This window comes from Suricata suricatta, chromosome 15, assembly GCF_006229205.1.
Source record: "Suricata suricatta isolate VVHF042 chromosome 15, meerkat_22Aug2017_6uvM2_HiC, whole genome shotgun sequence".
Lineage (NCBI taxonomy): Eukaryota > Metazoa > Chordata > Mammalia > Carnivora > Herpestidae > Suricata > Suricata suricatta.
Window position 1 is genome coordinate 42,118,532 of NC_043714.1, and position 24,131 is coordinate 42,142,662.

Consider the following 24,131-nt stretch of genomic DNA (forward strand, 5'->3'; position numbering starts at 1 on the left):
CTTAATCTATCTGTCATTACTGCTTAATCTATTTTAATCTATTAGCTGGATGTAAATTTATAAGCACATTTTCATCCTTTTCCTATTTACAAAACTTTACTTGTTTTAATGTGATTTCATCCTTGTCTTTTACTAGACAGATAATTATTATTCTCACCACAGCAAAGATATAATTTGTATACACTATAAGTTTCTCTTTAAAAAAGAGAGAGAGAGAGAAAGCTATATAAAAACTAACAAATTAGTATCCCATGCCATCAAACAAATCCAGTGTTTTAAGTAGCTCTTTTCATTAGGAAATTCTTTCATGAGTATCTATATTCCCAATACTTGCTATTCTCCCTGAGGAATGATTAAAGATAAGTATCAATCATTGACCAATGATAAACTAAAGTATATAAAACAAATGACCTCAACCGTAACACCTTCACAAGACCCATTTTCAATTCACTGCCAAGTTCCAATTTAATCATTTTCACTTTCTAATTTAGTGCCATCGTTAAGTTCTTCATATCCCTCAGGCTAGGACACTCAAAACATATGTCCTACGAAAAGCTTAACCAGTGAAAGCCATGATATTAATCTGTGGCTATGCAGGCAGGAGCAACTCCATTCTAACTTATCCAAGACTGATGCATCTCGTCTTGACCTGAATTCTTGCTGGCCTGAGCAAGCAAGTCCTGGGTCTCAAGCAGGCAGCCTGGAGCCCGGGCACACTAGAAGGAGGGTATGTCTGAGAATATGACTAGGAAACCAACACCCAGTTCACTAGTCAGCCTTGCTGCTCTGGGGCTATTCCGATTCCACACCTCTAGAGGGCAGGCACAGCGGGAAGGGCTACAACCTCGCTGCAAAGGCCAGAGGGAATTGTAGAAGGACCAGAATGTGAAGACTAGAAAAACAGGCCTACCACATCCTAATGAGCTTCCTGTTCCAGATACCATCTAAATGCAGCAGATTATATACTGCGCTTTACTTATCTTAAAAGAACTAGCATTCTTTGCCTCCATCAGTTGTAGTGGTCTTTCCATCACTCACATCTTCATTCCACTGTGACAACTTAATAAACTATTGGTAATCTTGTAAGCCAACACTGCTACCAAAAAAAAAAAAAATTGAGGGGGAACATAAAAATCCATTCATATTTCTTCCCACTCTGAAAAATTTAGAAGGTTCCTATTTTAAAATAATAATTAAAATTATGAGATTAAAATGTTTGCTGATTTTTATTTTTGCTAGCCACTCCTTCATTTGCACAAGCTGACATATAAACATAAAAGATATTTCTTTTTTGTCAAGGCAAGAAATGGACTAGCATGAATTTGTATCTCAGTTCTGCCATTTATAAGCTGTATCATCTTAACAATAAACATAATTCTTTATCCATTTCACCCAATCTACTCATTAAAATGGAGATTAAAATATTTGTTTTGGGGCTCCTGTGTGGCTCAGTCAGCTGGGCACTGACCAGCTCAGGTCATGATCTCACATTCTGTGGGATTAAGTCCCACGTCAGGCTCTGAGCAGACAGCATGGAACTTGCTTGGAATTCTCTCTCACTCTCTCTCTGCGCTTCCCCCACTTAATGGTTCTCTCTCTCAAAATAAATAAACTTTAAAAAATACTTATTTCACCAAGTGCTTACAGTGAGAGAACTGTTTAATTAAAAAAGAAAACTTCAGGGATGCCTAGGTAGCTCTGTCAGTTGCGTGTCTGACTCCTGATTTCAGCTCAGGTCATGATCCCAGGGTCATGGTAACAAGCCCTGAGTCAGGCTCCACACTCAACTTGAGATTCTCTCTCTCTCTCTCTCTCTCTCTCTCTCTCTTCCCCGGCTCCTCCCCTGCTCGCAAGCATTCACATGCTCTCTCTCTAAAAAAAAAAGAAGAAGAAGAAGAGAACTTCACTATTTCAGTCACTAATCTGAGTTTCATATACTGGCAGCTCTCTTACTCCTTCACTACAGCTTTACTGGCTCTCTAGCCTCACTGAAAATAACACTAAGATTCTGAAATAATCGGTTTGGGTCAGGTCTCGGGCATCAGGATTTTCTCAAAGCTCTCCAGGTAACGCTATGTGGCAAGCTGAAGACCACGGGCTGGCTCCCTGATCCCTTCATTTCCTATACCCTCTCCTCTCTTTCCACCCCCACTGGTAACCACTAGAACAACTCTCTCAGCATCCTTCAATGCCCTGGAGCCCCATCCTTCCGAGACACTCATTTATTTAACCTTCAACCTGAGCTCAAGGCCATGACGCACTGTGCTCCACTGCTGAGCACTGCTGGAGCAAGGCTAGAGAGAGCAAAGAACTGTATTGGTGACCAATACAATTCTCACTTTCCAACCTTAGCTGTGTCTTCAACAATCTTTTTTTCTCTCTTGGCAGCTCTTTCTTTTTTCCTCCCACCCGACCTCCCACACCAAACTAATCTAAACCGTAATGAAGCAGCAAATTGTAATTTTATTAAAATTCCACTCCAGGATACACACCTTTTTAATATTCTTTATGACAAAATGAGAAAGGCACACAGAGCACTTGCCCCATATACAGAAGAAGAGTGACTGTCTCCAGGAAAAGCACCTGTGTGACTGATCTGCAAGCCAAACAAGCTGCAACCTGGTACTAAGGAACAGCCGGCCGAAAAACGATGGCTATTCCGACCTGGGCATATGGCTAACATTCTCTCAAAAATGAACCACGTGGGGGCGCCTGGGTGGCTCAGTCGGTTAAGCCTCCGGCTTCGGCTCAGGTCAGATCTCACGTTTGTGGGTTCGAGCCCTGCGTCAGGCTCTGTGCTAACAGCTAGCTCAGAGCCTGGAGCCTGCTTCCAGTTCTGTGTCTCCTTCTCTCTCTGCCCCTCCCCCTCTCATGCTCTGTCTCTCTCTGTATTAAAAATAAATAAAACATTAAAAAAAAAAATGAACCACGTGAATCTGTCCTTTCAAGGAAAACGATCATATTTGCTGCCAGTAGTAACATCTGAGCTTTGGAAAACTTGTACCTGCCACGTGACCTTAACAAGTCTCCCAGAACTTGCAGTTGACACTCTCATTTGTATAAAGCAGTTCACAGACATGGGAAGAGTTAAATGATGCTAACGTAATTTAAATGGCAACTTAAAACCATACTGTTTGGAAATGCACAAGGCAACATTTGATAAACTGTCCGAAGAACTCAGAGAGCCCATAATTGCCTATATGCAAATTACAAGGAAAACAAGCAATTTACTTACGTGTTGGCTATGAGGGAAAGCTCTGTATAGAATAATATCTGAGTTGAGACGTAAATGGATAGGGTTTAGATTGGTAGAAAAAAGTGAGATAGACAGATGACTGATTGATAGAATTTTAAAGAGAAATACTGTCTTCCAGTATATTTTTGCTATTTCATATGTGTTCATTCAAAACATCAAATGATACTTTAAGACCCTAGAATTCAGGAACCACATATTATAATAATTTACTATCTATTAGACAGACTACCTCAGGGTCAAATTTAATATGCTGATCTTTGTGGTTAGAAAAATAAGATCTACACAAGGGGGAAACAGAGGAGTATAATCTAAGTCCTAGGTTAAATCGCAGCTCTGGCAAGGTTGCCTTGGATAATTCAGTTAACCTCATTAATCCAATTCAAATACACCTAGTTTGAGGATCATCCTAAAAACACTCTACCTAAAAGTACTAAAGATAACTTATAATTAGAGAAGAAATGAGAATCTGTGTTGCTGGTTTTATGCTGACCTTATTATTTTTCATATTATTTTGCAAACAAATAATTCATGTCACTTTTATTTTTCACTGCAGCAAAAGAAATTAATATGCACAAGGAAGATGATACAAATTATACACAATTGTATTACTCACAGAATTCTCTTTAAAGTGGAAGGCAGATTTTTAAATATTTTCAGTACAGTACACTATTACTTATGTTATTGAAATTCAATCCACAACAGCATTGTATTATCAGAAACTAATTCTAATTTATTCTTCTTCAGATGTTCCAAAATACTGCATTCTCCTTCCTCCCATCTATTTACTTCACACATTTCTCCAGTCCCCCTGACGCCATCTTTTCTTCTCTACACATGCACGAACACTCTCTCTCTCTCTCTCTCTCTCTCAATATTCTTCGATCTTTTCTTCTAGAGGTGACTCCAGCCACTAGAGGGCAATAAGTTCACAAAGACAGATGTATTTATCTATAATGAATTGAGATTCACATGTGAAAAAAACCTAAGAACTGTATCATCACAAACCCTGGAGCACAGGTAATTAGACTTGAATATATACTTCAACTCAAAAAAATCATCCTGGAAAAGGGAGTTCATAGAAGTGTATAATAATGTTCAAAAAGGGAATTCCAGTTTCTCACAAAGTCAATTGAAGAAATAAGATTAATTTGCTTAGAGGTCCATAGCAATATTAGAAATCAGGCTTTTTAAATATTAACTTCAGATGGGAGAAGAAAAAGAAGAAAACAAAAGCAGAAAGGTAGAATCTACACGGTGGGTAGAAAAGTGAGAACTAAGGTTTTCAAGGCCCCCACTGTCACACCTAGAAAATAAAGAATGGACTGAAGAATATAGCGGATTTACCAACCCTTTCTTCTACTGAAAAGCAAATGACAGTTTCAGACGTATATTTTAGGGGGAGGGAAATGGTGACTGTAGCCTTCACTTCTTTTCTCACAAGGATGTGGGGGGGAGAAAAGTTAATAACACTAACCTTTAACAGATAACTTTACTATTTTTGGCATAGAATCTAAATTCAAAGCAACTTAATTTACTTTGTATTTATTTACACTGACGTTGCAAAAATGCAAAATTTATATAACATCAACCTTTTTAGGAAACCATCATTTTCTTACCCTCATCGGATGTATATCAGCATAAGGTGGTTTTCCTTCGGCCATTTCTATAGAAGTAATGCCAAGGGACCAGATGTCAGCCACGCAGTTATAGCCTATTTCTTGAATTACCTCAGGAGCCATCCAAAACGGAGTTCCTATCACAGTGTTGCGTTTTGCCATTGTATCCTGCAAAAACATCACCCAGATATAAATACTACTACAGCAACACAAAGGAAATCTGCCAGCATATTCTTTAAACTGTATAGTGAAACCCTCAATTACTATAGATTATATCTGAAATTGACCATTTTCCTAGAATTTCACCTAGAGCTCTGACAGGGCATTTTTAGGAATTCTGAATTCAGTAATAACAAAGAGTTCACAAGAAACTTCTCTCCACCATCATTAGTCATTAAAAACAGTACTGTAACAATAAAAGCTATACAAATGGATCAATATAGCTTTCCTTTTTAAACATTTAAACATTTCAATGACATTTTTTTCATATTCATTCAACATCTCAAGTTGTAAATAAAAGTAATAAATAATACTTAAATTAAGGCTCCTTCTCCCCAAGAACAATGTAGTTATGTATTTCTTCCCATTACCCCTTCCAAAAAGTTATCAACATTTAGTCACAATCAAACCTGGAATATATGCCAAAAGTGTTTCCAAAATTACTGCACTTACTGTTAACTGACCAGCCACTCCAAAATCAGCCAATTTTGCATGTCCTTCTGTATTGAGGAGAATATTTCCAGCTTTTATATCTCTGTGTATTTTTCTCATGAAGTGCAAATATTCTAGTCCTTTCAAAGTAGATTTAAGAATAGTTGCAATTTCATCTTCTGTTAACTGAAAACAAATATTTGTAAAACTAGAATGAAAAACCATGCTAGATAAACTCTTACAAAAGAGCACTAGTAACTAATCCTTCTTTCTAATGATCACTGAACCTCTAGGAAAAAGCCAAAAGATAAAGAACTGGGGGAGGTGCCTGGGTGGCTCAGCCAGCTGAGCATCCAACTCTTGGTTTCAACTCAGGTCATGATCTTAAGGTTCGTGTGTTCAAGCCCCACATTTGGCTCTGCACTGACAGCACAGAACTTGCTTGGGATTCTGTCTCTCCCTCTCTCTGCCCCTCCCCTGTTCTCTTTCTCTCTCTCTCTCTCTCCCTCAAAATAAATTTTTTTAAATGGGAAAAAAAGGACTTGGAACTTCTTTTTCCTCACAAGTATTTTTTGTCACTCTTACTACAAGTTTTACTAATGAAAACATTTTCAGTTTTAAATTTATCCTTTCTTTAAAATTACCAATGTCATTCCTAAAGTACATAGCCTCCCCAAGAATTAATATGACTCTAAGAAGTCACTATTTCCCACATCTTCTGACACTGAGGTAGCAATATCACAGCTACCTGTCCTGAAAGTAAATTCAGACGTGCTTCCCTGTGATGTTGCTACTTCTTGATGAAAAAGAAAATCAACAGTTTTATACAAAGGAAAGGAAACAAGGGTGGCAGCTTGCCAAAAGCCTCCTGCAGGAAATGATTATACCCATACCACTCCTCCTCTTCCAGCCAGGTCATCTCTAACCCACCCAAATCCTGGATTTCTGGCTGTAAGAATGAGAACTCAAAAATGAAAATACCAGGGAAAGACTAGGGAAATGGAAACACAAACTAAGGTTGTCAGGGGAGAAGAAGTGGGGAGAAGGGAAAAAAGGTAGCCAAGGAAAGAACTGGGAAAGGAAACATTCCCCGTAGCTATGGAAATAGAGTCAGATCTCTACCAGACTTTATGCTAATCATTTTGTATGTATTATCTCATTTATCCTTATGACAACCTCCAAGCCAGACACTATTACCAGCAGTTGGCAAATGAGGAAATTATTGCATAGAGGTTCGGTAAATGCCTTCTTGTCACACACAAGATGGAACCAAAATTTGAGTCCTGTCTGATCATAATTTATGTCTCTCTTGACAAACCTTGTTCAAATGCCACTTATGAAAGCCTCTATTTTAAATATATCCACATAATATTAAAAGTTAATGACAATAAAATCTACTTCTCCCTAAAAGTACAACGAGCAATTATAACCAGAAGATAAACTGATGGAAGATGGGAGGGGAGGGGAATTCCAATTTATTCAAAGATAGAGGACACTACTCTATTAGAGAAAGAAAAAGAAAGAAGGAAAATCCAAATACCCAACAATGGGATAATAGGAAGATACAGTGCAAATTAAAAATATAATAATATTATACTAGAAAGCTGTAGTAATCAAAACAGTATGGTATTGGCACAAAAAGACACATATATCAATGGAAAAGAACAGAAAGCCCAGCAATAAAGCTACATGTTTGTGGTCAATTAATCTACAACAAAGGAATCATGAATATATAATGGGAAAGAGACAGTCTTTTCAACAAATGGTACCAGGAAAACTGGATAGATACATGCAAATGAATGCAACTGGGCCCCTTTCTTATACTATAAACAAAAATAAACTCAAAAAGGATTAAAGACCTAAATGTGAGACATGAAACCATAAAATTCCTAGAAGAAAACAGTACATAATTTCTTTGACATCAGTCATAGAAACATTTTCCTGGATATGTCTCCTCTGGCAAAGGAAACAAAAGCAAAATTCAACTATTGAGGCTACATCAAAATAAAAAGATTTTGCAGAGAAAAGGAACCATCAACAAAACAAAAAAGGCAACCCACTGAATGGAAGAAAATACTTGCAAAAGATATATCCAATAAGGGGTTAATATCCAAAATATATAAAGAACTTACACAACCCAACACACACACACACACACACACACACACACACACACACACACCAAATAATCCAATTATATATGGACAGAGAAATTGAAGAGACATTTTTCCAAAGAAGACATACAGATGGCCAATGGACACATGAAAAGATGCTCAATATCACTAATCATCAGGGAAATGCAACTTAAAACCACAATGAGATATCACTTTATACCTGTCAGAATGGCTAAAATAAAAAAACACAAGATATGACAATGTTGGTGATGATGTAGAGTAAAAGGAACCCTCATAAACTGTTAGTAGGGATGCAAATTGGTGCAGCCACTGTGAAAAACAGTATGGAGGTCCTTTAAAAAATTAAAACTAGAATTACCATATGACCCAATAATTCCACTACTGGGTACATACCCAAGGAAAATGAAAATACTGATTCCAAAAAATATATGATCCCTATGTTTATTGTAGCATCAAGTGTCCATTCACCTCTTTCTCTCTCTTGGTTTACTGTAGCATCAAGTATCCAGTCCTATCCCTCCCTCCCTCCCTTTCTCTCCCTCCCTCTCCCTCTCCCTCTCTCCCTCTCTCTCTTTCTCTCTCTCTCTCTCTCTCTCTCTCTCTCTCTCTCTCTCTCTCTCTCTCTCTCACACACACACACACACACACACACACACACACACACACACACACAGGAATATTACTCAGCCATAAAAAATAATGAAATCTTGCCAATCACAACATTAACATATGTAGACCTAAAGGTTATAATGAAATAAGTCAGAGAAAGACAAATACCAAATGATTTTACTCATGTGTGGAATTTAAGAAGCAAAATAAATGAACAAGTAAAGAAAAAAAGAAACCAAAAAAATCAGAGTCTTACATACAGAGAACAAACTGGTGGTTTTCAGAGGGGAGGTGGCAGGGGGGAACTGGGGAAACAGATAAAAGGGATTAACAGTATACTTTTCTTTATGATCACTGAGAAACGTGTAGACTTGCTGAATCATTATATTGTACAACTGAAACTAATATAACACCATATGTTAATTATACTTGAATAATTATTCATATATATTTAAGCACAAACACATATATAAAGACTATATAGAATGTGAAAGTAACTATTGGAAGAAGTTTGTTTCAACTGCCACCAATGGCACATGGTGACATCATGACTATTGGTTTGGCAATGGATCATTAGCTTTGATATCAAAAGTACAAGCAGCAGAGGAAAAATGATAAACTGGACTTCATCAGAATCAAAAATTTTGTGCACTAAAGGATATTATTAAGAAAGTGAAATGACAACTTACAAAATGAGAGGAAATATTTGCAAATCATACATCTGATAAGGGCCCAGTATCCAGGGTATATAATTCTTTCAACTCAACAAATGACCCAATTTAAACATGGGCGAGGGACTTAAATAGACATTTCCCCAAAAAAAGATATACAAATGGCCATAAATGAAAAGACAGATGTTCAACATCATTACTAGTCATTAGGAAATGCAAATAAAAATCACAATCAGCTACCACTTCACACCCACTAGGATGGCTATAATTAAAAAACAGAAAGCAGTGTTGGCAAGGATATGAAGGAATTGGTGCTCTTGGACATTGATGGTGAGAATGTAAAATGGTACAGCTTCCATGGAAAACAAGATATAGTTCCTCCAAAAGTTAAAAAAAAAAAAAAAGTTAAAGAATTACCATATGACCCAGCAATTCCATTCCTAGGTATATATTCAAAACAACTGAAAACTAGTAGTCAAACAAATGTATGTACGGGAATGTTCATAAGAGTACTATTCACAATGACTGAAAGGTTGAAACAACACAAATGTCTATCAACAGATGAATGGATAAACAAATTATGGTTTATGCATGCAATGGAATATTACTCAGCCATAAAAAAAGAATAAAGTCCTGATGCTACACTGTGGATAGACTTCAAAAACATTATGCTAAGTAAAAGAAGCCAGAACAAAAGGGCACATATATGATTCCATGTATACGAAATATGCACAATAGGTGAATCCTTAGAGAAAGAAAGCAAATTGGTAGTTTCCAGGGACTGAGGCAGGATAGGAAAAAAAGGGACAATGGCTTAATGAGTTTGAGGTGATGAAAATATTTTGAAACTAGACAGAGGTGGTAATTACAGCATTGCAAATACACTCATACAACTGAATTGTTCACTTTAAATTTTTTTTAATGTTTTATTTATTTTTGAAAAAAGAGAGAGGGACAGCATGAGCAGGGGAGGGTCAGAGAGAGAGGGAGACACAGAATCTGAAGCAGGCTCCAGACTCTGAGCTAGCTGTCAGCACAGAGCCCGACATGGGGCTCGAACCCACAAACCACGAGATCATGACCTGAGCTGAAGCCAGACGCTCAACCGACTGAGCCACCCAGACGCCCCTGAACTGTTCACTTTAAAATGGCTATATTTAAACTACATCAGTTTCACCTCCATTAAAAGATACCTTGACATGTTAAAATTCCCAAACAAATTGGGAGATAGTTTAATATAACATTAATACAGAATAATCATAAATGTATTGTATGTGTCTATTTGTACTTGAATAATGTGTTGGCTTTGGATAAATTAGCTTTATCAAAACAAACAAACAACCTGGACCTCCTTCCTCGACCTCTGAAGTCCCAACTTCCCCTAATCCTTTCCAAATTAAAAGACCCTAAGACTACTCTCAACTGATTCTCAATTCTACACTCTTCATGGGTAATATAAGAATGTGACTTACTTGATAAATCCACTCTAGCGCAAGATACCTAATCCAGGATGCTATTTATTCATTCAATAAATACTTACAAACACCAACAACATGCCAGGAATTACAATAGTTGCTGGGGATACAAGAGTGAATAAACCAAGAGGTGTCTTTTCTCTCATAGAGCTTATATTCTACAAGGAAGGGATAATGTTATAATAATATGACAGAAAATATGCAACAAAACACTGACAATTACTAGCCAAACAATAAAATAGAAAGCTCCTGACAGAGAATGAGAAAGATTCTTTAGAGTAGACATCAAAGAAAGCCTGAGAGCCATTTTTGAAGTCTTAAATAACATAAGAGAGCTAAACATGTGATTGGCTATCTGGGAACATGACATTCAACACAAAGGAAACAAAAAAAACACACTATGATTCAGGAAAGAACCTCCTACATTTGAGTTCAAGAAAAAAGGCTGAAGTTTAGTGAGTCAGAAGAACAGTAGTTCTAGATGAGATCTGGGAGTATGCAAGAGCTGGATCACATAAGGCTTCCCAGGCCATGGACACAGAGTCGGGGTTATCTGAGAATTCTAGGACTACCAGGAATTTATTCTCTATCTTAGACCAGATGATCTGACTTGATGATCCATAGAAAGCAGACACTATGCTCCAAGGTTGCACTGTCCAATACAGTAGCTCCCAGAGGTGAAACATAGCTCCCCAAACTAAAAGAGATTATAAATGTGAAATATACACCAAAGTTCAAAGCTTATTCCTAAAAGGACAAGGTAAAGAATCTTACGCATAATTTTTAAATTGATTAGGAGCACCTGGGTGGCTCAGTTGGTTAAGCATCTGACTCTTGATTTCAGCTCAGGTACTGATCTCACAGTTTGTGTGATCAAGCCCCATGTCGGGCTCTGCACTGTTAGTGCAGATTGGGATTCTTTCTCTCTCCTTCTCTTTCTTCCCCTCTCCAGCTCACACGTGCATGCACACACACTCTTTTTCAAAATAAATAAATAAACTTAAATTTTTTAATTGACTATACTTATAAATGGTATTTATATATTAATATCATAAATTTATTGTTTAACATAAATCATTAATATTATTCAAATACTGTTATATTATTTAATATTATAATATTGGTGCTATAGATTAATATATTTGATATATTACTAAAGTTAATTTCACCTATTAATTTTTTAATGTGATTACTAGGAAATGTTAAATTACATTTGTGGCTCATGTTATGTTTATATTGTACAACACTGCACTGAGAAAAGGTCCACAAGGTTCACCGATGATGTGTCCACAATGCTTGGAACCATGCCTAGCATATAGTGAGCACTCAATAAATAATAAATGAATAGACACAGACTTATAGTTAGAAAAACAAAGGAGATATACCGCATCTGACATTTCCCATCTTTCTAAATTATCACTTAACAGCCAAAGTGGGAAAGTAGGAGCCAGGGCCAACACAAGGACCAAGGTGTGCAAGGTAGTGGTGCTGTCATATGTGCCCGGGTTTTCTACCCTTGCTCCATTCCTGGTACAAAAATTAAAGAGCTTGAGGGTACTACAGAAGCAGCACCAGTCCATAAAACTGTGTTATCTTTAATCATTTCAATATTGACATTTTCAGTTACCTAGACTTCAATTTTTACCCTCTTAAGGCATTCCATTATTTCCAACCAACAAGTCACTAACCCTTCATTAACTTTTTGATTTGTCATCTCTGGTTCTGTACCCTATCTTTCAGAGGTATTCCAGAGAAAGTTCAGGAGTAAACCTGCTATATACTTCAGGGTCTCCAGATCTGCCTGATTTCGGTCCAGTAAAGCACTTGCTACTACACAAATCCATAGTATGACTAAAGATTTGTCAAAAATATTATACTGATTCACGAACTGTCTAGAGCTTTACTGAATGATTTCAAAGGTACATTCGAACTCTATGATTCTATAATATATTTACAAAAGATCTTCAAACTCTTAACAGATTAATAAATTCACATTAATCTGGACATCCATTTTTTTAATTCTTTTGACAAATATTTATTTCACTGGTTCTCTCATACAGACTCTGTTAAAAGTGCTAGGTGTTAAAGGTGAGGACATGGACAGTCTTAGTCCTTATGAAGCTTATATAATACCTGAGGGCATAGCCTGTATGTGGCCCAGAATTGTCAAAGGTGGAGAGGGCAGACCTGAAGCAATGTATAAAGTTATAAAGTCCCTCTTCCATTATGCTTCTCTCTTTGTAATCAACTCCTCCCCCTTACTTCAGGGGGTCACTTCATATCCTACCCTAATCAAAAAATGACACAATATTCAATCATTCATACTGGTACATGGATACATCTTAAGTTACTTGTGGTACAGTAGTATTTAAACAATCCACTTAAATATTAAAGTTCAAATGAGGTTTATACACACTAAGCCTTTTAACTTCAATTATGAAATGAAAAGTTTCTATACCTCAATAAAATCATTTAAACAATAAACAGTAACATTTTCTATAACACAGAGATATAATGTCTTAATTTTTTACATTATAGTTGTAAAGAGTATTTTATGAGTCTCACAACAATGCAATTAAGTAAAGAGAAACAAATCTCTTCTTTAGATGAGAAAGCAAATTCAGAGAAATGAAGTAGTCAAGTATGATACAACTATTAAGAGGCAAAGCCCACATGTCTTCTGGTTCTATATTCTGTACTCCCTTCTATCACATCACTGACAGATGTCACAAACATGAATGTATGAATTGGTCACAATATAAGACAACGGAGTTGCCTTCAATGCGGAAAAACTGAGAGCTTTTCCTCTGAGATCAGGAACATGACAGAGATGTCCACTGTTGTTTAACATAGTGCTGGAAATCCTAGCATCAGCAATCAGACAATAAGATGAAATAAAAGGCATCCACATTGGCAAAGAAGAAGTCAAACTTTCACTTTTCACAGATGACATGATACTCTACATGGAAAACCCAAAAGACTCTACCAAAAAGCTGCTGGAACTCATACATGAATTCAGCAAAGTCACAGGATATAAAATCAGAAACCAGTTGCATTTCTATACACCAATAATGAAGCAACAAAAAGAGATATCAAGGAACTGATCCCATTTACAACTGCATCAAGAACCATAAAATAACTAGAAATAAACCTAACCAAAGAGGAAAAGACATGCTGAAAACTACAGAAAGCTTATGAAAGAAATTGAAGAAGACACAAAGAAATGGAAAAACATTCCATGCTCACAGATTGAAGAACAAATATTGTTAAAATGTCAATACTGGGGCGCCTGGGTGGCTCAATCAGTTAAGTGTCTGACTTCGGATCAGGTCATGATCTCACAGTTCGTGAGTTCGAGCTCTGCATCGGATTCTGTGCTGACAGCTCAGAACCTAGAGCCTTTCGGATTCTGTGTCTCCCTCTCTCTCTGCCCCTCCCTTGTTCGCACTCTGTTTCTGTCTCAAAAATAAATAAATATTTAAAAAAAATTAATGTCAATACTATCACAGCAATCTCTATATTCAATTTGGCAATTCCAATCAAAATATCACCAACATTCTTCTCAGAGCTGGAACAAACAATCCTAAAATTTGTATGGAATCACAAAAGACCCAGAATAGCCAAAGTAATGTTGAAAAAGAAAACTAAACCTGGAGACATCACAATCCTGGACATTATCCTGTACTACAAAGCTGTAATCATTAAGACAGTATGATATTAGCCCAAAAACAGACAGAAAGGCCAATAGAGAAGCCAGAATCAGACCCACAAATGTATGGCCAACTAATCTTTGACAAAGCAGGAAAGAATATCCAATGGAAAAAGTTTCTTTAGCAAATGGTTCAGGGAGAACTGGACGCCAACATGCAGAAGAATGAAATAGTACGACTTTCTTACACCATACACAAGAATAAATTAAAATGGATGAAAGACCTAAATATGAGACAGGAAACCATCAACACCCTAGAGGAGAAAGCAAGAAACAGCCTCTTTGACCTCAGTTGCAGAAATTTCTTACTCAACACATCTCCAACAGCAAGGGAAAGAAAAGCAAAAATGAACTACTGGGACCTCATCAAGATAAAAAGCTTCTGCACAGTGAAGGAAACAATCAACAAAACTAAAAGGCAACTAATGGAATGGGAGAAGATATCTGCAAATGACATACAGATAAAAGGTTAGTATCCAAAATCTATAAAGCACTTGTCAAACTCAACACCTGAAAAATAAATAATCCAGGGAAGAAATGGGCAGAAGACATGAATAGACATTTTTCCAAAGAAGACATCCAAATGGCTAACAGACACATGAAAAGATGCTTAATATCACTCATCATCAGGGAAATATAATTCAAACCTACACTGAGATACAACCTCACACCAGTCAGAGTGGCTAAAATTAACAACTCAGGAAACAACAGATGTTGGCAAGCATGTGGAGAAACGGGAACTCTCTTGCACTGTCAGTGGGAATGCAAACTGGTGCAGTAGCTCTGGAAAACAGTATGGAGATTCCTCAAAAAAATAATATAGAATTATCCTATAACCCAGCAATAGCACTACTAGGAATTTATACAAAGGATACAGGAGTGCGGATTCACAGAGGTACATGTACCCCAATGTTTACAGCAGCACTTTCAACAACAGCCAAACTATGGAAAGAGCCAAAATGTCCATCAATTGATGAATGAATTAAGAAGATGTGGTTTATAGATACAATGAAACACTACTCAGCAATGAAAATGAATGAAATCTTGCCATTTGCAACAATGTGGACGGAACTGGAGGGTATTATGCTAAATGAAATGTCAATGACAGATACTATATGTTTTCACTCATGTGGAATTTGAAAAACTTAACAGAAGACCATGGGGGAAGGGAAAGAAAAAAAAAGTTATAAATATAGAAGGAGGCAAACCATAAGAGACTTTTAAATACAGAGAACCCACTGAGGGTGGAAGGGGGTAGAAGGGGATGCGGGGAAAATGGGTGATGGGCACTGCAGAGGGTACTTGTTGGGATGAGCACTGGGTATTTTATGTAAGTGATGAATCATGGGAATCTACTCCCAAAGCCAAGAGCACACTTTACACACTGAATGTTAGCTAACTTGACAGTTAATTATATATATATTTAAAAAAAAAAAAACAGGGAGTTGCAAGACTTGGTCCAACGATGATATTCAAAATATTTGACCACCAGTTAAAGCAATGTCTAGTTAGAACAGCTGCCAGCCATAATCCAAGTGATTAACAAATTAAGAACATATACCAGTCATACACAAGCAGTAAAACTGAGTATCAGTCCTGAGTATTAGGACAAAATGCAGGCCTCATCCCAATATTCAAACGTAAAATTATTTTAAAAAGTGTGCCTGCCAAACAAAAAAGTATACCTGTTAATATATTCTGCAAGTAAGCAGATTCACTTGGCCTGTAAAGTAACCTTAACTGAGGACATTATAGGTGGCTTAATAAGAATTTTATTGAAAACAGATGCCTAATCCTATGAAAACAAACAAATCAATGATTTAAACAATTTTAAACTATTTAAATAAAAATATGGGGCACCTGAGTAGCTCAGTCAGTTGCGTGTTTGCGTGTCCAACTTCAGCTTAGGTCATGATCTCATGGCTCATGAGTTTGAGCCCTGCATCAGGCTCTATGCTGACAGCTCAGAGCCTGGAGCCTGCTTTGGATTCTGTGTCTCCCTCTGTCTTTTGCCCCTCTCCCACTCGCTCTCTCTCCCAAAAATAAATTAAAACATTAAAAAAAATTTTAAATACAAGACATTCAAAATATCAAATCAGTAGGCAGAAAGATTTCTAACCAAAAAAGCAAACAGAAAGTTATGAGAATTTACTAACTATATACTATAAGCTTAGAAAACTTAGAAAAATATTCACAGAAAATAGAATAAGACATTTAGTGTTTAGAATTATTTAGAACATATAAAGCTCACATAAATCTTTCAGAAAAACAATAAAACCCAACAAATAAATAGGTAAAGAAATGAATATATACAACACACAAATATACAAAAACTAAATATAGAGCTGGTTAACATACACAAAAAAATAACAAACTTCAGTAATTATCAAAGAAAAGCAAATTCAAACAATGAAGTGTCAATTATAAACTTGATCACAATGTTGCCAAGGCTAAGCGCACTTGTACGGCAGACAGGAAGAATATAAAGCATACATAAAAGTGATCTAATAATGCAGAAGCACGTTCCAAAAGCCCTAGATAACGTTCATTCACTGAAAAAAACATTTATTGATCTGTTCTGCCCTGAATTTAAAAATCTTTAACCCTGGAGTACCTGGGTGGCTAAATGGGTTAAGTGTTGGACTTTGGCTCAGTTCATGATCTCACTCTTCCTCAGTTCAACAGTTAAGAGCCCAGAGCCTGCTTTGGATTCTGTGTCTCCCTCTCTCTCTGCCCCTCCCCAGCTCACGCTCACTCTCTCATGCGCTCACGCGCTCTCTCTCTCTCTCTCTCTTTCTCTCTCTCTCAAAAATAAACAGGGGCACCTGAGTGGCTCAGTTGTTAAATGTCCAACTTCATCTTAGATCATGATCTCACAGCTTATGAGTTCGAGCCCCACATCAGGTTCTGTGCTGACAGCTCAGAGCCTTGAGCCCGCTTCAGATTCTGTGTCTCCCTCTCTCTCTCTGCCACTCCTCACTCATGCTCTGTCTCTCTTCCTCTCTCTCTTAAGAACAAGTAAACATAAAAAAAAATTTAATGAAAGAAATAAGGATCTTTAAATTTTAATATTTAAAAAATAAATAAAATTAACAATACTTAACCTAACCTTATATGGTCCCAATCTAGCATGAAAGACAGACTAAAAAACTCAGAAATTATTATAAAAACACTTTCAAAGTAAAATGGAACTACAATGGAGAGCAATTAATTAGGGAAGAAAGAGAAAGTGGCATTAAAATTAGGCTTTGAATAAAAAAAGTAGTTCACCATCAAGAAAAAGGAAACATTTCAACAGGACAATTCAAGTAATTAACTGAAGAATAATATAGGTATTATTAAATGGCACTCAGAAATCAAGTAAGGCCTATTTTTTTCCCTTCCATCAAGATGGGGAAAACGGTAAAAAAAAAAAAAAAAAAAAAAAAAGGATGGACCAAATTTCAGCCTTCTAAGTGCCAAAATGCAGGTAAATCATATTTGAAAGAATATCAAATTATTCTTACCTGGTCTCTTTTAAATTTCAATGGCATTAAATAAACTTTGAATAAAAGCAGTATCAACATTTGACAAGCATTTTGTGGCACTAATAGAGAAAATGAGACAGGAACTTGTGTTTATTTAATGGCCACTATAGAGTAGACTTTGAACAAGATGCTTATTTCATAGCCTTACAAAAACTTTTGTTATAAAGACTGTAAAGAAGGCAGGCAGGCAGGCAGGCAGGCAGATAGCTGACAGTCATTTTCCTAAACAATTTTGTTTTTAAACAACATTTAAATATTTTAAGAAATCTCATTGATGTATAAACTTAACCAGTTACCAAAGTGACTAGAATTCTATTTGGCAACAGAGGGAACTACTTATTCCCATCACTTTATAAAATTTAAAGTAGTATCATTTTTATTTCTATTATTAAAACTTTTCAACAGTTCAGACAGACCATACCCATCTATTTCAAAATGGTCAGGTTTACACTAAAAACACTTAGAAACACACACACACACACACATGTGCACGCACGCAGGAGAGAGCATCTTTATACAGGAGCTAACTAATGTATGATTTCAGTTCTAAGAAAGAAACCTCTTAGAGCCATTCTCAAACAACAGCTCACACTTCACTTAGTGGTATCTGTCAAAATGCTTTCCAATGAAAAACTTTTATCAACAGAGTACTCCATTTATGGATTTAATTACATTACCTTTAATACAATACAGGTTTAATTTTTATTTCTATCACTACATAAATGGGGCAATGTCACTTTAAAATCACTTGAATCATATTTTATAAGTCTATTTAAAAAATAAATAAAAGTGGGAGAGATAAAAAAAAAAAAACCATGAATGAAATACTCAGTAATCAGGGATCGAAAGAAGACGTTTATAGCTGAGCTAATACATTAGAAGACGGAAGTCCACATCTGGCTTCAATATTGGTATGAATTCACTGGCAAATTTAAAAAGAATCTCATTGTACAAAAACAAAAAGATGGTTTTGATAGGCTTTAGTCCTCTGGTTACTTTTGTTTCTAGAGTCATATGATTAGTATAATAATATGATACATTTAATTTGTCACTGTGTGTATGGTTTTGATAAAAATGCACCCACCAAACTATCTCACGGGCACATGCGCAAGCTGTTTTAAAATACACATACTGCCTCAATGTTTTCATGTCCGTGAAAACAAGTTCAAGTGAGCTTTGTAAGTTCTTACAAAATTAAGAACTTTAATTTTCTAAAAATGAATCCTGACAATCTTACCTAAACCCCACCTTTTTAATATACTTATTCATATAAAATAATGCATTAATTCTATATTTAGTACCTATTATCTATTACGAAAATGAAAAAAACTGACATAGTTTTATCTTTCAGGTGCCATAGACAGCTAACTATATATTATTGTAAAGTTTTAAGTTTCAATTTTCACAAGGACTTTTCATAAAGTCTTGAAAAGCGTTTGATGAAAATTCACCTTCATCATCTTTACACAGTCTTTTAAGTCCTGGATCAGATCTCACCTCTCTCAAGAAATCACTCTATATTCCCCAAGTCAGGGTTTACCTACCCACAGATGATGCTGGTAACATCAAAAACAGCTTACACTTACTGAGGTTTAACTGTGCCAGCACCTTAAACATACTTAGACACAACTGGAGGAGGTACGCGCTAACAAGAATTTACTGAGAGCCTGTTACACAGCCCTTGCCTTCATGCTCATAACTGAATAGAAAGGGCAGGGCCCAGGAACAAATAACAATATTAAGTAATGCCTGTAACGACAGGATCACCTGTAGGAGCACTCCAGGACAGCAGTTCCTAAAGCTGATTATGCATCACAAACAGTACTCTTCAAATCCAAATCACTTAACCCTCAAGGCCTTGAATATACAGTTCCCATCAGCCTTGACTACCTCACCACACCACTCTTCCTACTCCAGTAAGGCTTCACAGAGGAGGTGACTTCTGAGCTGACTCTTGAAGAATGAACAAAGCTTGTCAGGTGACCAAAGAGGGAAGGAAATACTAGGCATGTGTAAAGGCGATGGGTATAAAAATAAATAAAGTCCAGCACTAGTGAATGGTTCTTTGTGTTTGAAGTAATGTGTATGGGAAAGTAGTGAAAAATGCAAGGGTAGGTTAGGGCCAAACTCTGCTTTATAGTATTTACAAAATTTTAAGTGGGACAATGATATAAACATATCTGAACTTTCAGAGAAAAAAAAAAAACCCTCTGATAGCAAGCTCTCAGTCTACCAGTGCAGAAAGCTAGCATGGGGACGATAATAAAGAAATCATTTATCATAGCAGCAGCGGCAGCTTTAGTAGCTAACAAGTAAGCAACCTGCTTAAAATCTCAGTGGAGATTTCTATGGTAGAAGTAATAATGAATACCTCAAGCAAAATTAGACAAAAGTAGGGAAGATGAAGTGTCTGAGCATGCAGTGAACCAGGAAGGCACCAAAAGCAAAATCCATACTTCTTTCATAATTCACACAGATTGCCTCAGTGCTAAGACATTATATATATGGCTTAGGTAACAGCCTCTCAACCAAAAAAAATTATTATTAAAAATGAACTCAGGGGGCGCCTGGGTGGCTCAGGCAATTGAACATCCCACTTCGACTCCGGTCATGATCTCACAGTTACTGGATTTGGGCCCTGCACTGGGCTCCACGCTGAGGGTACAGAGCCTGCTTGGGATTCTCTCTCACTCTCTCCCTGCCCCTTCCCCACCTGCACTCTCACTCTCAAAACAGTAAGTAAATAAACTTTTAAAAAATTAACTTGCCCTCTAACCCAGTAATGCCATGTTTCAGAATGTATCCAATGGACATAACAATATAAGTATGCCAATACACAAACACAAAAGTTCTTGCCACCTCGACTATAACAACAAAAACTGAGAAGCTGGAACTCATTTTCCCCAAAATAGTGAAAAAATATTTTTTTAATTTTAAAATATTAAATTGTGTATTTTTAAATTTTTTAATATTAAATATTTTAATTTAAAATATTTAAATAGTGAAAAAATATTTTATTTATTTTGAGAGAAAGAGAGAGCATGCAGGTGCACGAGTGGGGGAGGGGCAGAGACAGAGGCAACAAAGAATCCCAAGTAGGCTGGGCTGAGACCATAGAGCCTGATGCAGGGGCTCCATCCCACAAACCATGAGATCACGACCTGAGCTGAAATCAATGGTCAGACATTTAACCAATAGCCACTCAGTTGCCTCCCAAAATACATTTTGTTACATATACACAGACCTTTGTTACATACACACCTGTACCATATAGGAAGATCTCTAAGATACACAGAAGTTAAAGGAAAAAAAAAAAGACAAGGTATAGAACACCACATATAGTATGACTTCCTCAAGTAAAATTAGGTCTGCATACATACGTGCTTGCAAGACCCACAAGAAACTATTAACTGACATTACCTCAAGGGAGTAAAATTGAGGGACGAGTAAGGAGATACTAAGTTCTTTTTCCATACTATTTAAAATTTTTACAATCTACTCATTTCACTGGCATTTTTTCCTTAATTTATATCATTAAAGGGGGGAGGGGCTCACACATTCTCATTAAAAGCACAAAGAACTGTGCTATACAATTTTAAAAGCTCTCCATCTAAAATTGTTAAAATTAGAGATTTGCTACCTAAGGAGCTAAATTCTAATTTTCTAAAAAATTAACTTGTATACATCTCTTGATTTCCTAAAATTAACCAAAACTTTACTTTTAGTATATTTTTTCTAATGTTAGAGAATATTCACTATTTCAACAAATATAAAATTCTTAAATCATTAGTAATTAAAAATTATATGCCACTTTTAAAGTTTTTTCCTTGATAATAATAAAACAGCAATTTAAGTTTGTATAGAATTTTCCAGGTTACATAATGCTCTGACACTCATCATCTCTGTTCCTCACAAGAAAACACTGAGGTAGGTAAGGAAAGTAATATGATATTAGAGCCATTTTAGGCTAAGGCATCTTAAGTTTAGAGTAGTTACACAATGTACCCAGGGTCACAGAACTACCAAGTTGCAAAGCAGGAATGGACGCCTGGGTCTTCTGGTTCCACCTCCGGGAGTCCTTCCACTAAACACCACCTCAAATAACCACTGTCATGGTGCCTAAGGGTCAGGCTGAAGACAGGGAGGGGGCAAAGCGTAGATCTGGCAGTGACAGGCAGTCCACTCGGGCAAGGAGAAGGAGTGTTCAATGTAAAAATAAAGTGTATGAAGGTGGGCCTGACTGATGAAAAGAAAACAGAACTGGGAGAAATGCCAAGAAGAACAGCAACTAAGGTGAAGATTGGGCAGTTTACCAATAAGGGCAGCAGCCAAGAAAATAACTTTGAAAGGTTAATTTACTTAGTTAAGGTAGAAGAGAAAGTCTATTGGAGGAACTATATTGTAATGTGGAAAAATCATAAAGAGAAGTGTTTATAATCCAATCAAAAGATTTAGAAAACATGTAATGGAGCGTAATGTGTATGATGTATTTAATCAGAGATTAAGACCTGGCACATGATTGCTATGAAAAATTCTAAAGGTCTAATCCTAGTGCATGGTCACGTTAATGCTGCGGCTTGGAACTTTAAGAGGCATGTGTGAAATATACTTAGAACTCAATTTCACTCTATGGGATATACCAAATAAGGAGCAAGAATTACTTTCCATACAAAAGGACTCATTCTCCTAAAATTCTTGTACAGCCACAGACAGTTATTACCTGCTCAGTGTGAGAAAATCCTTATAAGAAAAGTGGCCATGGACACCAGAACTTACACAAGGGCCAGTCCAGCCTGGTCCAATAAGTAACTATGGGTCTTTAATCCTGAAAGTAGACTTTCCAGGAGAAGTTTTATAGCAAACATTCACTGCTTGATTACAGAGCAGAAATAGGCTCACGGAGAAATATCAATCTTTCCATCCTTTACTGTGACAGAGGGAGAAAGGGAAGAAGACCCAACAGTTTTGACTCCCAATGCACTGAATATGTCTTCTAACCTTTAATATACATTTTGGGAATTATTTAGAGGTGGGTTGTTTTTGTTTTGTTTTGTTTTTTATTGTCTTTGGAGGGGAGGCTTCTTTTTTCTTTAAAGTAGGCTTCACATACTGGGTGTTAATGGAAACCAATTTGACAATAAACTATTACAAAAAAAATAAATAAAACATAAAAAAAATAAAAATAAAATAAATAAAGTAGGCTTCACACCCAGAGGGAAGTCCAGTGCGGGTCCTGAACTCACTACCCTGAGATCAAGACCTGAGCCGAAATCAAGAGTTGGACGTTTAACTGACTGAGCCACCCAGATGCCCCTTTTTTCTTGTATTTTATTCCTGATATATTTTGTTTTGTTTTTATTTTAGTTTTAGTAAATATATATAAATATGTTACATATTGCCATTCTAATATCCACTCACTCTTCTCCGCTAACACATTCTGATTTCCCCCAAGAAAATCATGACTTCCTCATCCTCAGAATATGTATTTCTAATAATCAATTCCATCCTAGCTCCAGGTTAGACACAAACCTAGGTCTAAGCCAACTGCCCCATCACATTCATAGGGCCACAATGATGTGCTCAGAAAAAGGCACATGACCCATTCGGAAGCAGCAAAGCATAAGACTGCTTGCCGGATTTCAACTAGAAAGGATAAGCCAGTAGCTGCTGGCAGCCATCTTGCAACAATGAGGCAAAAATCTGTGTGAGACTAGACTCCATACAGAGGTATCAGAATAAAAAGATGAATGCAAGTAATTCCTTTTACCCTGAATCTGTCATGCACGAAACTAGCTCTGCCAAGATTTTTAGTAATGTGAGCAAATAAATTCCTATTCTGACATAAGCCAATTTAGACTGGGCTTTCTGTAACTTATAACCAAGAGTTCAAAATGATACAGTAAACTTGAAGTTGACACCAAAAAGTGGGGAAGTTACTGGAAAAAAAGTTTGTATAAAGCACAAACCACTGACCAACTTTACAAACGCTAAAGGCTATTCCAGGTACTTAAAATCATGAGATCTCTGAGGCTGGTGTCTATATGCTGCCTCCAAACAAAAGGAATTTAATAATTGGGGGCAGGGAGAGTAGAACAAGCATGTTTTTAAAAGGGAGCTTGAAGGCTTTTCTTAAGTCTCCTTTTCTGCCTTCATTTCATAGTACCGCTTCCCCCACCTAATAAATATTTACTCGAAACTGTATTAATATTACATTTAGACTTCTCATTTTACAGAACTCCTTGAATGTTTCAGTGTCCATTACTGTTAATGGCATATGTGACATAATCACATACAACGGTGACCAAACACCTTACTAAAAATCAGTGGTTTAGAGAAAGCTGAGGAATTAAGTAGCAATCTCTGAAATACCTAAATGTCAAAGGTAATACTCAAACTTACACCTAAGAGTTTATCTAAACATCCATCAAGCCTCAGATTCCAACTTCTGTACAATCATAATTTCTCCCCCTCTTACTCCTTCT

General features: G+C 36.5%; 1 protein-coding gene across 2 annotated transcripts in view; it reads right to left on the reverse strand.

The window, feature by feature from the left end:
- STK3 (serine/threonine kinase 3) overlaps positions 1-24,131 on the reverse strand; it is a 255,658-nt gene that overhangs the window by 174,628 nt on the left and 56,899 nt on the right. For both annotated transcript variants that reach the window (XM_029923871.1, XM_029923870.1), the window contains exons 5-6: positions 5,545-5,709; positions 4,873-5,040 (exon numbers count right to left, since the gene is read on the reverse strand). In XM_029923871.1, coding sequence (XP_029779731.1) covers positions 4,873-5,040; positions 5,545-5,709 — 333 coding nt within the window. The remainder of the gene's footprint in view (positions 1-4,872; positions 5,041-5,544; positions 5,710-24,131) is intronic.